Below are 21,037 nucleotides of genomic sequence, written 5' to 3' on the forward strand. Positions count from 1 at the left end.
GGACCTGAAAAGAGGGCACTAACCTCCCACTTATCCAATTCCTATACCCATTTCGATGCAAAAACGGAAAAACAGACGGATGCTCCGTAATGAGCTAAAAGCTACTAGCCTAAAGTGCATACAAACACCATATAACATGTTTACAGATAAAGTCAGAAATGATAAGTATACTTGCAACCTAACAAAATGAAGATAGTTTGTATGCTTAGCCATGAAAAATTCGTGAATATAAAAAGGGCTCTCGCCAGATACACATGAGCACACATATGGGTAAATATACTGACGAAAACCTTTAGCATAAAAGCAAACTTGGCGTAAAATGACAATTAAAACTTGCATGAAGCATCAATTAATCCAGTATTCAACCCTCCATCGATTTTTCACATCTAAATGCCACTTTGAGAATGGAGCAGACTGATGTCACCAGAACTGCACAGTAGCTGCAAATAGATTAACGCATCTATACTCCTTCGAAGATTTAACTTCTTTAAAGTTGGCTTAAGATAGAATAGGAAAAGGGGTCTATAAAATCTGCAAACAACAAAACCTGAGCAGACACACAGGAAGGCAGGCACAGAAGCGCACAAAAAAAGTACAGGACTCCGAGAAACAACGGCAGTCTACACACCATGCCAGCCCTAACGTGCAAAGCAAGAGATCTCTCCCAGCGTGTAGGCTCGAGTAAAAAATAGCTGGTGGTCTCCGCATAAGTGCAGAGCATAATGTACTCTCTAACAGAGTTCATCCTAAATTCACAATCCAGACTTTGCGAATAACTATTCTTGATGGCGAACTCCGACCACCAATGTATCTGGCTTAAGTAAAGTAACAGGCTTAGTTCGTTAAAGCACTTGGAGCATAACCCAATAGCGGGATCACCAAACCTTTGTCTAATTTAAGGCAATCTGAGATAATTTCCTTAGTTAGACTGAACTCAAAACTAGCCTAGACGCTGAACCAAAGCAAAATAGGCGCCAGTTCTGCGTTGTCCAAAATGTATGGCAAACTAAGCTCTGAGTGAATGACAAAGTGGGTGGTGGCAGGGGGACGAGAAATAAGTTGCCTGCATATGTGATTTTAATCAGTCAGTAAAGGAGAAGTGTTATAATAACCCCAAACCCTGGCACAATACAAGGCTGCAGAGTTCATATCGAGAATTCTATGTTTTTATAAAAGTGGAAATGGCCCCCCTACCTACAGACTGAGGGAGATTAAATACTGAGCCGTCCGTCCTACTAAGCTTCATGTCTGAAATGATTCACCCGAGCCAGCCAGGAACCCACTGAGTCGAAAACAACACCGGAGGAGCTGAAGTTTTCACATTGCTCAAAAAAATATTACAGATCAACAGAGAGGAAATCTTTTTCCTTCTTGGGCCATATGCCATGATGTGGGGCGTCTCGAATTTGGTGATCACATCTAAGCTGCCTCTGGAAGTCACAAATGCCTCTACCAGTATCTGGTGTGCCCCCGGGGCCCGTGCCATAAGTACAGCGTCTTTGGCATACAATAACGCTGAAACGAGCGCTTCAGCTACTTTTGAAACACTGATAGTTACACTGGCCAAATAAAAACTCAAATTGTTAAAATAGATGATAAACAATAAGGGTGCCAAAATACAGCCTTAATGCACTCCTCTCGCTAAGGAAAAAGTGTCCGACATTTCGCCTGTCGAGCAAGATCGTACATTGGCGGCTAACTTCTCATGCAGAATATACAAGACGTTTCCCAAAGCAGGCTCAACCCCTAGAACCAACAACATCAACCAAAGCTTGGTCCTATTTATGTGCTCAAATGCTGTGGATAGATCGATAAAGGCCCGGTACAGTGGACAGGGCTTAGCAATGATATATTTGCCATTCAACGGGTGCAAATGCAAACTCTGTGCCACTGTCCTCAGCCATGTACAGAAACCGTAATTAGTGTGGTTGGCCCAGGATCGTAATCGATTAAAAATCATCCTACCCAAGATCTTTACAATGCTGTCAGTTAACAAGATTGGGCGTTAACATTTGGGTGATTTGTAATACCCTTTTTTGAAAATTGGAACGATAATTGAACAGGCCCAGGAGCATGGCATCTTAGAATGTAGGGAGTTGTTAACAAGGGAGCCCACAGATCGATGTTGCGTTTAATAAGGTCCATTCGGATTGCATAGGGCCCTGGGGCCTTGCCACCTGGGCTTGACCTTATGGCTTCTGCAACTTCCAGTACATTGGTACACAGTAAAGGTGAATTGCTCAGTTTCTCTTGGAGAAGGCCACCCAGGCACTTCTCTTCTGTAGGATGATAAACCGAGCATAAGTGCTTAACCCAAACCGGACCTGAAACATTACAAACCAGTAGGGAGTCGTCTTAAGCGCCCCTTTGCCTGATCTTATTACCTGTATCCCAGCACACTCAGCAAATGTTCTTTGACCCAGAGACTTCAAGACATTCCCAGTCCCTTTTCTTCAATGCCTCCATTTTGGACTTCAGTATATTGCGATAGGACGACCTGGCCTCATGGACCACCATGGGATCTCTGAGTGTTGCTAAAAGTGCCTTCCTTAAACGACAACTGGCGGCTGAAAGGTAGCTGTCAAACCAGCGAGGACAGTCTTGGGTATGTCAACTAGGCATCAGCAAATAGTTCCTAATGCATAGGCCTAGATGTTCAAAGTGGGCTAATAGTTTGTCGCCGCAGGCATCTGTCAAACACCCTTAAAATGTTTGATGATGCTCCTTTAAAAGAAGACTCGGGGTGGTAGAGAGATCTTCAACAACCAAACAAGTCTTAGGGCACGTTCACATGATTGGGGAACAGTATAGATGCAACAGGGGTTTTAGTCCTAGGCACAGGAAAATTACCTTCTACGATGAAAGCGCGGTGATCCCCCCACTTCTGCTTCATTATAAAACCTGAGAAAGCCAAGGCAAAAAATCCCTGGTTACAAAAATATAATCGATGACCGAGGCCCGTCCACATCCTTTAAAGGAGGTATCATCTCCCATAAACAGATTAAGATCAATAAAATAATGCACCGCCCTGAGAAACACGCAGTTCCTAGGCCTTCAACATCAGTCGTTAGCTTTGTAATAAAGTCCCCACAGAGAAGAACATTTTGTTTGGTGTGAACCACCCTCACCCGGGTGCTTCAAACAAGGTAAAAAGGAAAACCAATGCACAAAATGAACACTTTCAGAGTTACTATCATTATTATGAAAGATCACCAAAATAAAATAAAAGGAACTATCATTGTCTATGATAAGCAGAGCTTGAAATGTGGAGTTGGCCATGTCTAACGGTGTTACATCAAAATTAAGATTCAGGTGCACCCATACAGAGAGTCTGACCATGACTCTTCCTCATAAAGAGGGAGTATCGGGGCAAGAAAAACAGACAAAATCAATGCATGTTGAGGCAATATAAGACCAAGTTTCCTGCAATGCAATAAAATCATATATGGCAATAAAATTACACCATGCCGGATCAATGATCTTGTCCTTGAGGCCCGCAATGTTCCAAGTCAGCAAGTAAAAAGGGTGGTTAGTGCTTCCATCCTACAGATATCAGTCCTTCCTCAACACCATGATGTGCCCCTCAGTGTATTTCTGATGAAAGTAAATGCTTCAATTTATTTATTTATTTATTTATTTTATATAGCGCACAGCTACCCGAAGGTTTTCCGGCGCTTAAGACACTGCAAAACAAAGGCATGCTCAGGAAAGCAGCTTGGATGATTACTGGTTAAAGAGCCATGTCTTCAGCTCCTTACGAAATCTAATGAACACCCTTTCATGACGTAAGTAAGAAGGAAGAGAATTCCAGAGAGAGGGAGCTAGGAAAGCAAAAGAGCGTCCCCCCAATTCAATGCCCTTGGGGATTCAGTCAATGCCGAACAAAAGATCAAAGCTGTTAACTGTGGATACACAAAATCTGATCCGTTACACAGAGAGTGGGGCTGGGTAACTGATTGAGCATTTGTAAGGCTACAGATTCAAAAGGCATGGCCACATGCCTACTTTGACCATGGGCTGATGGTTATAAAGGTCCTTGGGTCTGTGTCAAAAGAGGGGCGGACAAGGTTTGTAAAACTAATCTAAAAGAACTAAGGTTATGCCACCCCTAACTGTAGCTTTACCTTAGGGCCCAAACAACAGGCTTTGCACCAAAAGGGGAGACCTAAAATTTACAATGACACAGTCACCCTAGATATCAGCTGGACCAGGACCAATTCATCCTACCTTTCTGGTAAGTAAAATGTAAACCACGAGCAAACCAATCCAATACTTAATCGAATAATTCCTCGTGAGATTCCCACCTGATCTCTCCATAGCGGGGGAACTCCAGCAAGAATCACCATGCAAGGACAAGCAGAGGGAGGGATGTTGATGATGGGGGCCCCCTCAGCTTGAAAACAGACTTGCTAGCAACGTTTTGAGCACTCTGGACATTTGTGAGGTGGCCAACATCCCTAAAATTAGGAGGAGCCTCTCTCTGGGTGGTTAATTGTGGTCCAGGAGTTAAAGTTAAAGCCGGCCCCAGTGCCCGGGGGAAAACATTCTTACAGCCATTGCTCGGGAGTAACCCCTTCACTTCCCTAGATGAATTAGCCCAGCCAGCGTGGGTTAAGTACTCAAGGTGCTCAGATAAGTGGTCATGGAAGATGGGGGGGTGTTGTGGAACAGCCACTAATTGAGACTCAATAGCTTTCAAATGCTCAGCAAGAGAGGGGGAGATTCAAATGGTAAAAGTGCCTTTAGTTTTATGACGCAACCCTACATTAAATCCTCAATATTAAAAGAACTTGCAGTGGAAATTCCCACCACAGCTGTTGGAGAAGGGGCAATGCATCCCTGGTTTAAGGCTTGACTAGTTTGACCGAAAACTTCTTTTGTTTTGATCCGGGTGCTCTGCTTAGCCCTCTTTTGGGTTGTCAGCCTGCTGAGGGTTGACAATGTCAGATGTGGCCTCAATAGTCGCACCTGGAATGCAGATCACTATAGTATTAGAGGGTGAGCTTGGGGGCAAAGAAGTAACTAAAAGGGGTTTAACAGATCCTGTCTTCAGAGACAGTCTTCGTTCAGTTAATGCAATATATGTGCTTATATACCCCGACAGACCCTTTTCACTTTCCACTCAATGGATTGTACATTTCACTGGCAGAGTGGAGGCTGATAAGGCACTGGCAATCTTCCTTTTGCCTATACTGAACTAAACCTGGGCAACAATGTACATCACTTTGCGGCTTGTGAGCCGAAGGCAGACAAAAATGAAAGTACCTTCCGGTGGGAAATCCAAAATGGGTGGCCCAGCCTTTGACGGGCACTGGCGGGTCTGCTCATGGCCAGGCACACAGCTGCATGCGTCCCACTCCAGCAGCCCGTCTTCCTGAGCTCAGCAGATTGGATGTGGGGGTTGTGCTCTCACCTGGAAGGACACCTGCACCAACACCAACAAGGTCCCCAACCCATGGGCTCAAGCAGACTTTTATGTCTCCGGAGCCCCTCTTCCTGGGCTCAGAAGATGAACTGTGGCGATTGTGGTCCCCATTGCAGTGACACCAGCATCAACAGCGTTCTGCGCCCGCAGGTCCAACCATGTTTTTATGCCTCCAGAGCAACTCCTCCTCAGATGGATTGTGGGGGTTGTGGTCCCCTTTGGAGCGTCGTGGGCACCAATATCAATCGTTACTCACCGGCTGTCCTATACAGCCACTTTGGGGGTTATTCCTGGATCAATTGGTAATTTCTCCTCTAAGGGACTGCACTTCAGTGGCTGTTGATGTCACAGTGGCATTTACTGAGCGCATGAAACTTTAATATCTGCAATTTGCTGACTCTGACACCTCTGGTGGGTCTGACACGTCCGCTACCTGAGTTTTTGTCTTCGGTTTACAAGTTACCGCTTCAGAAAATAGGAGTTGTCTGACGTGTTTTGGTTTCAGCCTGCACCTGGAAGGAATGTAAACTAACTTCTGAAATGAAAAACAAAGAAAAGGGAAAAGTGTGGCATAATGGCCATGTTCATAACTGTGCAGGTAATACACATTGTTAAACCAGACTTCCTGGGTGATGTGCCTGTGGACTGCGTTTAGCCAAAAAATGATGTCTTCATTTATAGAACAAGGCCATATGAAGAGTACTACATCAGTGACGACCTGGGTAGTAGTTCATGTATACAGATAACAAGTTCAATTTGCACGCACTACCTCTGTATGTGCATTGAATACCTCCCCCCCCCCCCCCCAAAAGTTGCACTTCCTCACTAAGCATTTGTCTGTTCCTGCTACAGGCCTATCCATTCTGATTCAGAGGAGTGTGTAACATACAATCTAAATAGGATAGTTTGCATTATCAGCAGTATTCAGCACCTTTCCCAGTGACTGCCGAGTCCTCTTTGTCAAGGCCTTTAAGTGCTCAGTTTTAGGCCTGTTTAATTTTCACCATTGTTCCTTTTTCTATCCTCCTCTCAGGCCCCTCACACTCTCAGAGGATGTTTATACTATCAGTTGAGTCTTAGTTCAACTGAGAGCATCCGCGTTGAGGTTTTTGTCCTTAAGAATCTTCGTGATCCTTTAGAACAAATGCACCTGAGGGCTCCAAATCTTGCTTGCAGGGCCTCCAGACAGACAGGATTTCATTCCAATGGTGTCCGTGTTGCCTTATTTGTTAACCCCCTACCCCTGCTTCCAGACACTGCAGCGAAACCTCATATCTCGCCGACACCCCATTTTGTCAAAACTGGATTTCTAGGCCTACCCCCGCACTGGGAGCTTTAGCTAGATGTCTCCCTGCTCCTTGGCATCAAGCTCCATCTCTAAAACTGTACTGTTGATGCATTAAAGTTACTAGTGAATAGCTTAATGTATTTAGTATGCACCTCTATAAATCCACCAGAATATTTCAGTAGAGAATTTACAAAGCGAGTCATTTTCAACTGCTTCCTTCTAATAGGATGGTGCACAGTAAGTCAGTAAATGCTGTTGCAATACATTTATTGTCTTCCTTATCTATAAATAAATGTTTGCCCCATTATGTTAAGTATTTGGTTCACAACCAAGCCTCTCATGCTTACTACCTTATTGGAAATAAAAAAGAGAGAATTCTTTGAACAGTCAAATAATCTCCTGATGCTACTGAATACATTTCCAATTACATTTTCATGTATTGGTTTGGGAAGGAGTTAGTCATTTATTTACGGTGTTTTGTTAAAACCGCCATTTTACACTAGGTTCTACAGCGGAGTATGGGGCTAAAAATTGTGTATCAATAAAGTCCTGACAGATACAGCGCTGATCCTCGTATATGACATTCCTCGTTCAATCAATGCTATTATCATCCCAAGTCTTCAGTTGAAAGCGAGCCTGAATACCTCAATTTTAAGTCTTCTGAAGCATAAGTGATGAAGTTCTGCACATGCACTTCCAAGTCCCGGATCCAACTGACTTCCAAGGACCGCTCCTCGATTACTATTTTTGCCTGATTAAACCAATCTTTGCTGATTTTAATTACCTGACTTCCACTTTTTTCAAGTTTATACCATATTCTCCAAAATACACTTGTATTTCATGTTAAAAGAAAGCTTCCAAAATATTTGCCAATGTGTCATTGTTCATCCCATGTGCTTACACAAAGCCTGCAAGAACTCAAAACACTGCTACACACCATACAAAGTGTCAATTGAAATAATGCATAATACAAACCTACATAGACCCACGCCCACACCCACAGAAAAAAGCAAACCGCCGTCAGACGCACTAGAGTACGAATACAAACTAAGAAGAGCTGCAAGTCACACAAGAACGCATATCACTGTCAACCTAAGTAAGGGAAGCTTGCACAGGCATTACTATTTCTATAAGAGGGAAGACCGCACTGCTAATGTCCGCAATGCACTGTGTATGTGATAGAGGAACAGACTCTTGCACTGTTCCTGAAAGGCTGTACATGAATGGAAACATGCGGCTGTGATGTTTTAAGTATTTATATAATTGCACTGCAGACATCTATGTTACTTACCTGTTGATCATGTTTGAGGGATGCTTGCACCTGACACCCATGTCCCCAAGCACTCTGTATCGGAGACACCTGCACTACTGATGCCCGCGAGCTACCTCTCTCCTCAGTGTCTTACTAACCTTGCAACAACCATTTCACCTTTTAAAAGCAAACATGGCAGGCATTATCAAGGTCTGTGGCAGTGCTTTGACCTGAGCATTCCACATGCGCAGCTGTAAAAAGTTAGCATCTGAATATTCACGAAGGGGGTTACTCCATGGATGTCGAGGGTTAGTCACCTCACAATGAGGCACTTATCAGAAACACGGGCTAAATATTGATGACATATTTAATGAAGGGATATAAGTACACTTCAGATCCATCTCAGATATGAGCCTAAATGGTTTTAGCTTACTGAATAGGACCTGAGATGAGGGGAGTAGTATCATCCTGTTAGGAAGGAACTATGTTAAACAATTTGGCACTTTCACCAAAACAGCAGACTGAAAAAACGTATCTAGAGGGAATGCAAAGTATTTCATTGAATTGAAGCCTTTTGATGAACTTACTAATTTATACCCATCTGAAGTACCACCACAGATACTGGCGTTGCAGGCTAAAGAAGGCAAGTTTGATAAATCTGTGAGGATGTATGCAGCGATGATAAAACCTGCACAGCACCGAAGCTGCACACGCAGGTCTGGAGAGAACGCCCAACCAGAAACTCATGTCTCACCATCAACAAAAAAACACCAGAGACCTGACAAGGATATACCACATGTTTTATTCAGTCGCAGTTATAACGTATACCTTAATACAAAGCTATGGCTAAATCAATTTTATGAAAAAATAAAGTTTGTGATTACAAGAAATGCAACATCATCGTTTTACAAGAAGCGCACAATTATGCGACTCCATCCGGCTTTGAGTCCTAGACCTTTTCTTCAGTATGATTCAGCCCTGTACAGCCAGGAGAGAGAAATAAGAGGCACAATTAAGGCAACATGCCCATTCAAGACCACAGTGCTGCTATGCCTGTCTAGCTAGGATGGAGATGGATGCTATGGAAAGGAGTCTTCACAGTGTATGTACGCCCTAATGGAATAAGGAAGAAGTAAAATGGATAAGCTACCCTTGCTTTATCAAAAGCCTGTGGTAGACCATTCTACATCAAATAGAGTTAATGTGCTAATGAAATACACTTTTCAAAAGCTGCAGTAGAAACAAGGAAGTATGGAAAGAAGTGAAGTCGGAGAGAAGAACCTGCCACATAAGGTATCACAAAACAGATTTAAAAAAAGGAGAGCTGAAGCGAAAATACAAACCACATGATAAAAGTGAATAAAAAGAGAATAGGAAGCCAAAACAATGACAGAGAAAGGAGAATAGAAGGGAATGAGAAAAGAAAAGGAGAAAGAAAGTGAAGAAAATGAAGAACAGAAAGCAAAGAACAGAGAAAAAGAAAAAAGTAAGACCATCAAGAAGCCAAAAGCATGATTGTGTGTGGATATGATGGAAAAATAAAATTCCAGCACACAAACCTAATTTTAATGTAAATCTAGTTCTCTTTCTAAATTACAAATGTGGTAATTGCCTGTGCCACCTGTTCCTCCACAGGCACGTCATTCTTTTACTTATATATTTAAGAAAATTACGACTGCCATCGGGGAGATCCTAAACATTTTTCAAACATTACAAAGTCCTTCGACCTGTAGAGGAAAAAGAACATCACACTAATCCTTCTCTCTCTGCCAGAGCACAAATCCACAATGCCATGCTTCGAAGAAGCCTCATTAAATCACCAGAAAGAAAAGGTTACTTACTTGTAGTCCTAGTTCTGCACCACAGAAATATTTTTTGAAGTCATAAACGTTTGCATACGTATGTGTTGAGTGAAAGGACCGTCAAATCGCCCATAGTTCACAAATATGAATAACGGGTGTTAGTGTCCATATGCACCCTTTAGGTCTCTATCAAGGCAAAATGTGTCCCTGAATATAGGTTTTAGGATATACCTATTTCAAGTCTGAAATACAACATTTTACTCGGAAAAGGGATTGCAAATATATACCACGAAGGACAAAATGCAGTCTCATAAGCCTACACTGAAAGGTGTGAAAACGGTATCCTGTCAAGATTAAAGGCACTTTCCTACCCATGAAGGATTATACTGTCAGTTGCCTCACACAGCAAGTTATTTGTTTCATAGAAAACATGTAATAATAGTTTCCAATAACAAACTCTATCCAGCAAGGTGGAGGGTGGGTCGTTCAATGAAGATTCCTACGATGCAGAACTACGACTCCAAGTAAGTAACCTTTTCTTCTACATGACAGGATCTTCTTTGATTGTCATAAACGCTTGAATAGTGTGGCAAGCTACTTTAAATCAAAAGGAGCATCTGCTGTGCAGATAGAAAGACTGAAAGTGAAACGTTAATCCTGCCTTTATATGTAAGGCAATGGATCACTTGAATAGGTTTCAAAGTGTTTCTTGACCCACTCTAGCATTAGTCGGTGTACTTAAGTATAGACAATAGCACCTAGTAAATGTATGTACTGATTTCCAAGTCGCTGCTTTACAAATATAAGCAATTAAAAAATGTCGATCCATGCTGTAGTAGCTGAAGAATCTTGCTTGCAAAATAATAGCACAGTGATGAAAGCAACTGCCCATCTACCAACAGGCTGCTTAGAAGTTGATAAACGATGTCCATGCTGCCCTAATTCTCAAAGAGATGATGGGAGTTCCCAAAGGCTTTAGTGTTGTCAAAGTAGAAATGAAGCATCCATCTTATGTCTAATGAATGAAGGGACTGTTCAGCAACTTAGAGGAATTTGGGAAAAGGTGGGTATTGTTAACTGTTTCCTTGATATCAAACTAAGAGATGATCTCTGGGAGGAAAGAAGGATGTGTCCTCATCACTACCATGTTACAGTGGAATACAGTGTAAGGTTCAAAGGAAGAAAAAGCCTGTATCTCGCTAACTCTTTGTGCAGACATGATGGCTACTAAAAAGGCAGCTTTCACCCTATTCAGGGCTCTTAGGCCAGGCAAAGCTTGGTTCCAGTGGCACAGTGAGCCTGGGACCCACATCTGGGCATACCGGGCCCACCTATGGTGCAAATGCAAAAAAACAACAAGGTAATGGATGGAATGCTTGAATTAATCTCAAATCACTGGTGATCACTCGGGCAGCACCCCAATCCAACAATTTTTTGCTCCCCATGCCACCACAGTTTGGACGTAGCCATGTGCAAATAAGTCTTGACCCTGTGCTTCTGATGGGAACAGTTCAATCTGAACTGCCAGACCAGGTCCTCCCTGGACCGGAACACATGCAAGACCAGTTTTGCCCTCGTTAGGCCTCTTCAGCCAGGTATATATTGTTTCCAGTGGCACACTGAGTTTGGGACCCACGTTTGAATATACCCAGCGCACTTAGGGCGGCAAATGCAAAAAGAACAAAGTGGTGGATAGAATGCTTAAATTGATCTCAGCCACTGGCAATCGCTCGGGCTGCATCCCAATCCATCGTTTTTTTGCTTACCATGCCACCACAATTTGGACCGAGCCATATGCAAATCAGTCTTGGCTCATGAGAAGAGTCCAGCGCGAACTGCCAGATCAAGTCCACCCTGAACCGGAACACAAGCAACCTAAGGCTGGTTTTACCCTCGTCAGGGCTCTTCAGCCAGATACAACTTGGTTCCAGTGGCACAGTAAGCCCAGAACCCACATCTGGGCATACCCGGCGCACTTATGGTAGCAAATGTAAAAACAACAAGGTGATGGAATGCTTGAACTGATGTCAGCCACTGGCAAATGCCCGGGCCGCATCCCAATCCATCGTTTTTGTGCTCTTCATGCCACCACAATTTGGACCCAGCCATATGCAAATCAGTCTTGATCCTGCTCGTACTGGGAACAGTCCAGCCCAAACTGCCAGACCAGGCCCTCTATGAACCGGAACACAAGCAACCTAGGACTGGTTTGATCCGAGTTAAGGTACTTCAGCCAGGTATAGCTTGGCTCCAGTAGTACAGTGAGCCCGGACCCACATCTGGGCATACCCGGTGCACTTACGGTGGCAAATACAATGTGATGGAGGGAATGCTTGAATTAATCTCAGCCACTGGCGATCGCTCAGGCCACATACAAATACATTGTTTTTTTTGCCCACCATGCTAGCACAGTTTTGGACACAGCCATATACAAATAAGCCATGACCCCGCTCCTCACGGGAACAGTTCTGCTGAACTGCCAGATCAGGTCCTCCCTGAACAGGAATACATGTAACCTAGGACCGGTATCACTGTAGTTAGTGCTCTTCTGCCAGATATATCTTGGTTCCAATGGTACAGTGAGCCTAGGACCCACGTCTGGGCTTACCCCACGCATTTAGGGTCCAAACTGTGATGGCATGGTGGGCAAAGGAACAATGGATTTGGATGCAGCCCGATCGATCACCAGTGGCTGAGATTAATTCAAGCATTCCTTCCATCACCTTGGTGTTTTGGCATTTACCGCACCAGGTCATCAAAACGGCATTGCCCTTTGATCCCTGTTCTGATTATCTGGATACATAGCCTATGCATTTTCTCTTCTGTGTTGTTGTGAAGCTGATGTTCCCCACTATTAAAAGATGTCTTGTAAACCTTTTAAGAGGTCTTCTAAAACTTCATTGTCCAGGACCCATTTGTGGTTCTCCTCAAAATGGCGACTGAGATAGTCCACTTGTCAGTGCGCTACCCCCAGTATGTGGATTTCTGTTTTGGGTTGATCCTAGGCAAGGGCCAAGTGCCAGATCAATTGAGCTTCCAACTAAAGTAGTTGAGATCTTGTGCTCTGCTGCTTACTGATATAGTACATGTTGGTGGTATTATCTGAATCCTGGATGGTGCCTTCTTGTGCAGGAATGGAAGGAAAGCTTTGGCAGCAAAAAGAACTACCTTCAGCTTGAGGAGATTTGCGTGATGTTTTCTCCTTCTCTAACCACTGATCTTCAAACCAAGAGGTGATTTAAGTGTGCTGCCAAAACAGACAGAGATGTATCTGTCACTACTGTTGTAGAAGAGATTCTCTCTGGAAGTTTGTAGAAGAGATTCTCTCTGGAAGTGGATTGTTTTAAAAAGATTTTGAGTCTGTTGCATCATTATGTTAGAGACTGAATCAATGGAGTTGTGAACATCAGATGTTAGTCCCAGTTGTGCAACCTTTGACACCACTGTTCCTCTGGACATCTTTCCAAAGGTATCACTCAGGGGCAGGCATATCTGTCGGGCTGTAGGATTATTGTTTTTTTATAGAAGGTGTCATTTGTCCCATCTAGATGCCACTCTCTACTCAGAAGGAAACATTTTTATACCATTTCTTTCCATTGCCACTCCAAGATAGGACAGTCTCTAAATTGTAAAGAGGGTTGATTTCTGAAGCTTGATTAAAGATCTAATTTGGGCAGCAGGGTGCATGGCATCTTGAGATTCTGTGTTTCATTTTGCAGAGTACGGGCCTTTTAAAAACCTACCATCTAGGTGGGGGTAGATGAAGAGACCCTTTCCATAAGGTAAAGCCCCAATAGCTGCCATATTCTTCAAGCAGCATTCTGCAAAAGTATTGATATTCCCATACCACAAATCTCACATATTTTCAGTGTCGGTGTACTAGTGGGATGTGCATCCTACAGGCCTACTGCATACGACCAATCGTTTTATCTCAAATGCTGAATGATTTGAAGAAGGGCAATCACTCAATTGTTTTTTTTTTTTTTTTACTTTTCGATGTGTTGCTTTGGGAACTGAAGGTCCTTTTGTTTGCCCCAGAAAATACCTGAGTATTTGCCTACAACTCTCTGTGTCAAACAAACTCTATTGCATTTTTTGAAAGAAGGGCAAAAGTTTATTTCCTCAAAATTGAGAACGGGTGCTTCAACTACTGGCTGTAGGATGGCCTTGAAACAGAGAAAGTATTCCTGAGATACAATATTTAGCACCCAGTTGTCTCCTGTCATTGCTGTCCATTCTTCCATAAGCCAAGAAACTGCTTCCTTCACTGAGAATAAGGTTGTCATGGTCTCCCCTGCAGAATGCCTTCTTCTAGAGGTAGCTCGTTTTGAGTTAGTCTTCGGTTTGGATGAAAGCCTTCAATATTGGTATCTCTATTATTGCTCCAGAAAGGGCTACAGAAAGGAGTGAACCATCCATTGGAAGGATCTTCGATCTTTTGCTGTTAAAAACTGTTCAAAACTTTTTCTTTTTTTTCTAACCCCACTGCTTTAAGGGTCTCATTTTGACCATTTTGTCATCGAATTGATAACCAAACACAGATGACCCTGAAAATGGAAGGGTTAAAATTTCAGTTGAGCTTCAGGTTTCAAGGTGGTGAGGAAGACATTCTGATTGAGATACCAAGGCACTAGGCACTGGAGGCTAATTTACCAGAGACTACAGCTGTGCTGATCACCTGACTGGCAAATTGTCCAAAAGGAACTCATGCTGTTCATTATTTTTCTTTGGTACTTGCCAAAAATAACTGTGGCGTTCTTCAGATGTGTTGCTGCTGTTAAGCAGTCTTTTCTACCTGTTGCGTCCCACCTCTTAATCTTTCTCTTTGCCAACTTGGTAGTTTCACATGCAGAGGTATGTACCCATATCACTAATGTCACCATAATCAAGTGCAGTTTAGGATCAGACTTTAGGAACTCTGGATCTGGAGCCTTACATGTTTTCAGGACACATGAAGTAACAGCGTTCACCATAGGAAGTGCGAGGATTTTTTCTTTCTGCTATATCAAAGAGGACAGAGACCACAGGGACCAGGGGAAGGAGAGGTTTAAGAGCTGCCCTTGATTGCAATGTCCCCATGTTTGCTGTAACTGTGAGATGCAGTGCGTGAAGTGGGATGTTGTGTTTTAAAGCTTCTCTGCCTAAGACCCCATGCAATGTCATTATATTGTCTACCTGCGAGATACAAGAAGGAGAAACAACTAGGGATGTAGGAGCGATGAGAATCATGTATATCAGAATAAGAAGATCTCGTGATTTGCATGTTTCTCAAGTATGAAACATACCCGTTGATGAGGATGGAGGACAAGAGGGAGGAGATGGGTGTCTCTTGATCCAACCCACTACAAATGCGCATGTGTTAAAGGAAACCACCTTTGAAGGGGATTATTGCAAAGGCTGCAGGGTTTTTTGAATGGGATCCTACAATGTGATGATAGGCCTCAAGGGCCTTAGAGGCAGGGTATGTGGGTCTGGATAAACATTGTTTACTAAGGCTTAAAGAGGTCTAGATTTGCTATCTTTCGTTCTTCTTTTCTTTATTGTTGGAGAGAGAGAAGATGTAGGAAAGATGTAGGAAACCTTGGAGTGGGAGTCTGACACTGTGATGTAAGTCTTTGGGAGTGGAGAGGGAAATGAAGATGCAGAAGGAGACAGAGAGACAGACGATATCATGTATACTGATAGTGATGGCCAGAGATCCATTCTGGCGCTTGATGTCGATGGATAGGGTAATCTTGTTCGACGTAGTTTCTTTGTCGGGATTGATGGAAATCTTGTTGATGTTGTTCATTTATCCTTCAACAGTTCTGTGTCTTTGGAAATTCAGTGATCTCGGTCTTTATTTTGGTGCTGAGTGGACGGTGTTAAACCCCATCTTAGACAGTGGCAACCAGACGCCGAAGCCTTCACCGTCAATGTCCTGAGTCGCAACAGTGATCTTGAGCAAAATTAAGTGTTTTTTACCTGTCTTTTGTGCCTTTAGGGGATCATCTTGCTTTCAGAGGGTGCATGAGAAGAGATTTCCTCTATCCTTTTCAAGTTTTTTGTTCTTCTGCTCTCTTGCAGTGGAGCATCCCTCCGAGCCTTATGCCCTCAGAGTATATGTCTTTTTCCTTCACAGAGTCTGAAACTGAGAGATATACCACACCACACTGACCTTGTGTGGGTCTAAGACAGCCTTTTTCCTTACACATGAGCAGCACTTCTTAAACGGAGAAGGCATTCTAAATAGAAAACGTTTCCAGATGCCAGAAAATGTTGCTCACTAGATGTAAAAAAATAAATAGTGAAAGTGAAAAAATAGCAGACAAGTGAAATTTCTCTAAAAAAAAAAACGATGTGAAACCTAATATGTGCTCTAAGATCCTACTCACAGAAACTGGAAAAACAGAACAGTTACTGAGGCATTACCAGTACACTGCATCATGGATAGGGGAAGCTCCTGGAAACGTAAACAGATGGGACATCTTGTTTGTACTTTTCAGAGCAGACTGCATTTGTTTCTTAAAGGTATATACCTTCAATCCCTTTTGCAACTAAGATGCTGCACAGCAGACTTGCAATAGGTATTTCTCGAGTCCTAAGAGCTATATAAAGAACAAAATCAACTTGATAGGGCACGAATTGACCATGACACCCTGCATTCATATTCATGGACAATAGGTCCACACATGCAGCATGGAATAATTCAAGTATTTATGACTATCAAAGAACATCCTACAATGCAGAAGTAATATTACGGTAAGGTATTGGCTCGAAAGGTGTTTATACAAGAACTTGTAAAACAAAGTTCAATAAGATGAGAAAACAAATAGAAACAAATAGAGTAGCCTCTTAAAATACACTTGCCACTTACAATCTGCAACAAAAACACAATTTCTCTCAGTTCTTTTATTGCCTAACAATACCAATAGTAGCTTCTGGGGAATCCATCTCAATACAAGAATTGCCCATTAGGAGACAAAATACAGAGACTGATCTTCAGATACATAACACAGTGGACTTGAGTCTTTGGAAAGGGTCCAACAGTAGGTTGTGGGCTACTAACCCTTATTCTTCCATCTCGTATATTTACTCCTCACTGCTTGGACATTGAACTTGAGTCTGTCCTTCGATAATCTGAGGAGCTCATAAACTAGGCCAAGAACTAAGCATCTACATTCAAAGATGGGACGATTAATTAGTCAACCAAGTCCCTGCCTTTACACAGGGGATCCTCCTCAAATAAGAGAATGGAGACATAGTTTTCCTGGGATGCTCGAGAACCCAAAGCAAGTCAGATCATGTAGAATCTCCAGAGTCATATAGCAATTGTCTCCACAAAATGGTGTTGCTGCAAATGTGTACAGAACCAGCCAACCACTTTGATCTAGTTAAAGAGTGTCCTCAAATGAAACTGCTCATCAAAGAGGTGAATAGAGAAAGCTTGTTGTTGCCTTCTGACAAAAGGATGTTTATTTCCTGACCAAACAATCTATGGAACAAGATAGATAGCAGGCGTATCTCAGTCCAATACAAAAAACGTATTAGGAGGAACACCACAAACAGCAATGAAAGTAGCCAAGTCTACTTGGATAGCATTATTACCAACTGAAACAGGTAGAAGCCATCTTTAATATTGAGGTCAAGGACAAAGTCTAGCAAGTCATCAGGTGTAACAAACCCTTTTGTGAAATACGATGAAAAACCAGTAACAGTTTAATTAGGAATGCAAATCTGCAATGCCTACTTTTGCATTAGTTATATTCAGAGCAAAAATAGAATTGAAACCCTCAGCAGAATCACCAGTGAAAAGTGTGTAATACCCATTTTGCAGAGTCACACTTTGCTTAAGTCCTCATATCAAATCATAGAAAAGATTTGCTATCTTATGCATTTAGTGGACATGCATCCAAATTTATTAAGACAAGCCTGTTTTGTCCTTTGTTGCCCTTACATATTCTGTATGGCATCTCCTGACATGCCACACTCCTTAGTAGTGTGAAATTCCTAAAGGCACAACTATTTGTTCATCAATGTAAGATGTGGTTCCACCAAAGGGATAGGAGGAAAATAAGAGTCAAGTTTGTAAGAATTGCCTGAGAGGACTAAGGCAGAAACAGAAACATATACTCTCCACCTTCAGAAAAAGTGAATCAGATAACTGACAGCAAACACCACCACAATCTGGTGGGAAAATTGTCTATAAAAACCTGAATAAGCACAACTCTATTTATGGATCTTTGTTCCAAAGAACAGACAAACTGCCCAACAGCCATGGTGAAGCATTCTGAGACAGTGGAGGTGCTAGATTCCTTAAAGGAGCAGTATCAAAATATTTTTAAGCACAGAGTGCTGTATACATGGCCTATTTCCAGTATTTATTCTTTTTTTGTGTTAAGAATGAATGTGGTCTTGCCAGCTACATATATATGAAGCTGTGACTGAATGCAATTCTTCATTTACTAATTGGCTCTATTTAAAAAAATAATTATAAATCTGTTGCCTTTTGTAGGTACGTTTTGTTCAATAGAACAAGAGATAATATATGAAAATTGCATCTATTAACCTGTGTTCCAGGATCTTGTACATGGGTGAAAGACATTCTAATGCTTATGAATTTCAAGGAGGCTATCATGACAGAGAAGAGTCTATACTAAGTCTACTTCTTATGTGTGGAAATAGGAAGAACATAATGTCTGCAGGTGGCTGCTGCCTCTATCTGTGGCAGATTGGTCATGTCTTAACAGGCATTTTGTGAAGCTTTTCCATGTTGGAAACCACCTCAATCTATCTGGCTTAGACCAAGGAGCCAAGTATTTAGAGGGCTTTGCTGAAGGTTTAGAAAGACGATTATATCTCCAGGACGGATTTTCTTTAATGAGCTCATCAGTGGTGTAGGTTGTAAAGAGCTACTTGCTTTCAAAAGACAGGCCCAGAACGTTTTTTGTGCCTTTGATGTAAAAGACAAGAAGAACAACCTAGCCAGCCTTTATTCTCATGCCCCAAAAGCCATTCTTCTTGTAGCTGTGATTTGGCACCATGAGGAGCATGGTTAAGAATTGGTTTGCCTTGTACAATCCTGCAGTGGACTTTATGGTCTATGGGGAAGGAGAATGGCTCAGAAATCCTTATTTTTGTCTTCACCCGGAGTGTAACCACATTAGCAAGGTAGAGGGGTACAGAAGTGCAATGATGCAACTATTCACCTACATCACCAGAAACAGTGCCTTCCCATTGAGCAGGGTTATCGTAGATTCCACCACACTCTTTTTTTCCTACCAGATTCCAGCAACACTACGCTGAAGCATGCAAGCCACCATAAAGAGGATCCCCATGAGTGGTTTACATTTTGCATTCAATGTCTCACTGATCACAGAGCTGAGCGCAGTACTGCCACCTCTTTTGTATTAGTGCCTTGTCAAAGACCGCCTGCTAGCAATGGATGGGGAAAAAGAGACATCATTAGCTTTCTAGGTTAGGGATGATTTGCCCAACATCCAGCATTTCCATACTATTACACCATGGAATAGGATAGTTTGAACTGAGTAAGTAGAACTTAAACCAATTCCACCTCATTATGATCCTTGTCTAACCAAGGTAATAAGATCAACCAGAGACTTTGGTTGTGATGGGGATGAGAACCAATAATGTATGAAGGGCTAATGGCAATTAAGTGTATGGCATCGGCAGAACATGAGGAATCAACAGATTCACAGTTGGGCCATTGGCCAAGGTAGAACTCTGCTAAATAGTGCAGCACAGTCAGAGCCAATAGAGACGACTGACACTATTAAAGTAACAGAGCCTATGAAATTAAGCCTAAACAGTAGCCCTCCATGATATCTAAAGACAATAACGTGAAACAACTTCACCTCATTTAATAAAGCTTGCGTTTAGTGCAGAGCCAGAGATGAGAAGCCTCGGGGATCTGGAATGGGTGTCCTAGGTGGCACCAGAAAATACGTCACTGAGGTGTGGCGGATCTCAGCACAGCATCAGAAAACATACCTAACAAGAGGAGTAAAAGACTGAATCCAGATTACAGGGAACATAAGTGGGAAAATCTATTGGTTCTCTATAGAGAAACCTTCACCAGTCAGTTAAACATGCAGTGGGATAACCTACCAAGAAGTGGTGTTGGTCCTAAACATTTTGGTGGACCCTGCTACTCCATTTACTGGCTTATACAGCTTCTCCTTTACATGTCGTGGTCGGTGATGCATTTATTCTTCTAGGGCACCACCAGAATGGCTTAACAAGGGTAATTCTTAATATGGGTTCTAGAATATGAAAGGACCAATGGCCAGTACTGATCATACTCTTCCACCTGTTGGCCATGGAGGCAAACTAGCCACTCTATAATAACTTGTGCAGTATTTGCCTAAGGAGGTAAATAACATGGAGCTCTTACATACTAAGGTTGCTCGTCACCAAGCAAAAGCTACTGTAGTGTTAGGGCTCTTGACAACTACTGGTGGAGAGCATGCTACAAGGGCATATGAGCACCTTGGCAAGCCTTCAGGGAACCATGGTCTCATGCCCCACTCCAGAGTGTGGAGGAAGATGGACTAGAGGAAGGAATACTTTGTCCGCACTGGAGCAGGTTAAACAGAAGATCTTTAACTGAAGTACCTGAATGAGGCATTTCTAATAGCATACTCCTGGAAGAAGAGTAGGGCTTAAGAAATGTAGAGAACTATAATCCCCCCCAAAAAGTATTTTTCCAATTTCACAGCACCAGGGAGTGGAGATTTTAAGGTGGCATCCCTTATGTTCCAGGGTGTCAGAAGGACGCACTGTGATTATACCCCAACCTAAACACACGATTGATGTCTAACACACACCTCGTAGCCAAAAAGTTCCCAGAAATTGTCAACCCACTGGGTTAAGAGGCTATTACCAGAGGTTGGCAAATAATCTGAACATTTCAGAGTTCAAGTTAGAACTTAAGCTACTGAAAATTTAAATTATTGAAAATATACATAACTTAAGTTACTAAAAATACACAAGTTTTTCTTCTAAGAGATACTATTCCTTCCACAGAACTTTGCTGAGCCACAATCTACCAAACAAACATCCTGCTCTGGCATTTAAGTCAAGGCAATACCAATCTGGAAGAGTTTGAAAAAAGACCATGTGGCAATCTTATAAATCTCTTGCAAAGCCATTACTTTCAAAAACGTAGTAGTGACTGCTTTACCCCAAATGTCCAATTATTACTTAAAGCAAACCCCTGTTGGCAGCCTCCTGTTCTCAGCAATCTCCGACTGTGTGTGAAGCTACACACC

The 21,037-nt window shown here is 42.4% G+C and overlaps 1 protein-coding gene across 6 annotated transcripts in view; it reads right to left on the reverse strand.

Annotated features, from left to right (window-relative positions):
• RNF130 (ring finger protein 130) overlaps nucleotides 1-21,037 on the reverse strand; it is a 515,862-nt gene that overhangs the window by 56,099 nt on the left and 438,726 nt on the right. For 2 of the 6 annotated variants that reach the window (XM_069199517.1, XM_069199515.1), the window contains one exon: nucleotides 8,749-8,943. The exons of 2 other annotated variants lie outside the window; for them this stretch is intronic. In XM_069199517.1, the coding sequence (XP_069055618.1) occupies nucleotides 8,915-8,943 (29 nt within the window). In that variant the 3' untranslated portion in view covers nucleotides 8,749-8,914. Of the gene's footprint in view, nucleotides 1-8,748; nucleotides 8,952-9,029; nucleotides 9,079-21,037 lie in introns of those variants that run through there. 2 more of the 6 variants (XM_069199513.1, XM_069199512.1) reach the window with 2 other exon arrangements.

This window comes from Pleurodeles waltl, chromosome 7 (genome assembly GCF_031143425.1).
Source record: "Pleurodeles waltl isolate 20211129_DDA chromosome 7, aPleWal1.hap1.20221129, whole genome shotgun sequence".
Lineage (NCBI taxonomy): Eukaryota > Metazoa > Chordata > Amphibia > Caudata > Salamandridae > Pleurodeles > Pleurodeles waltl.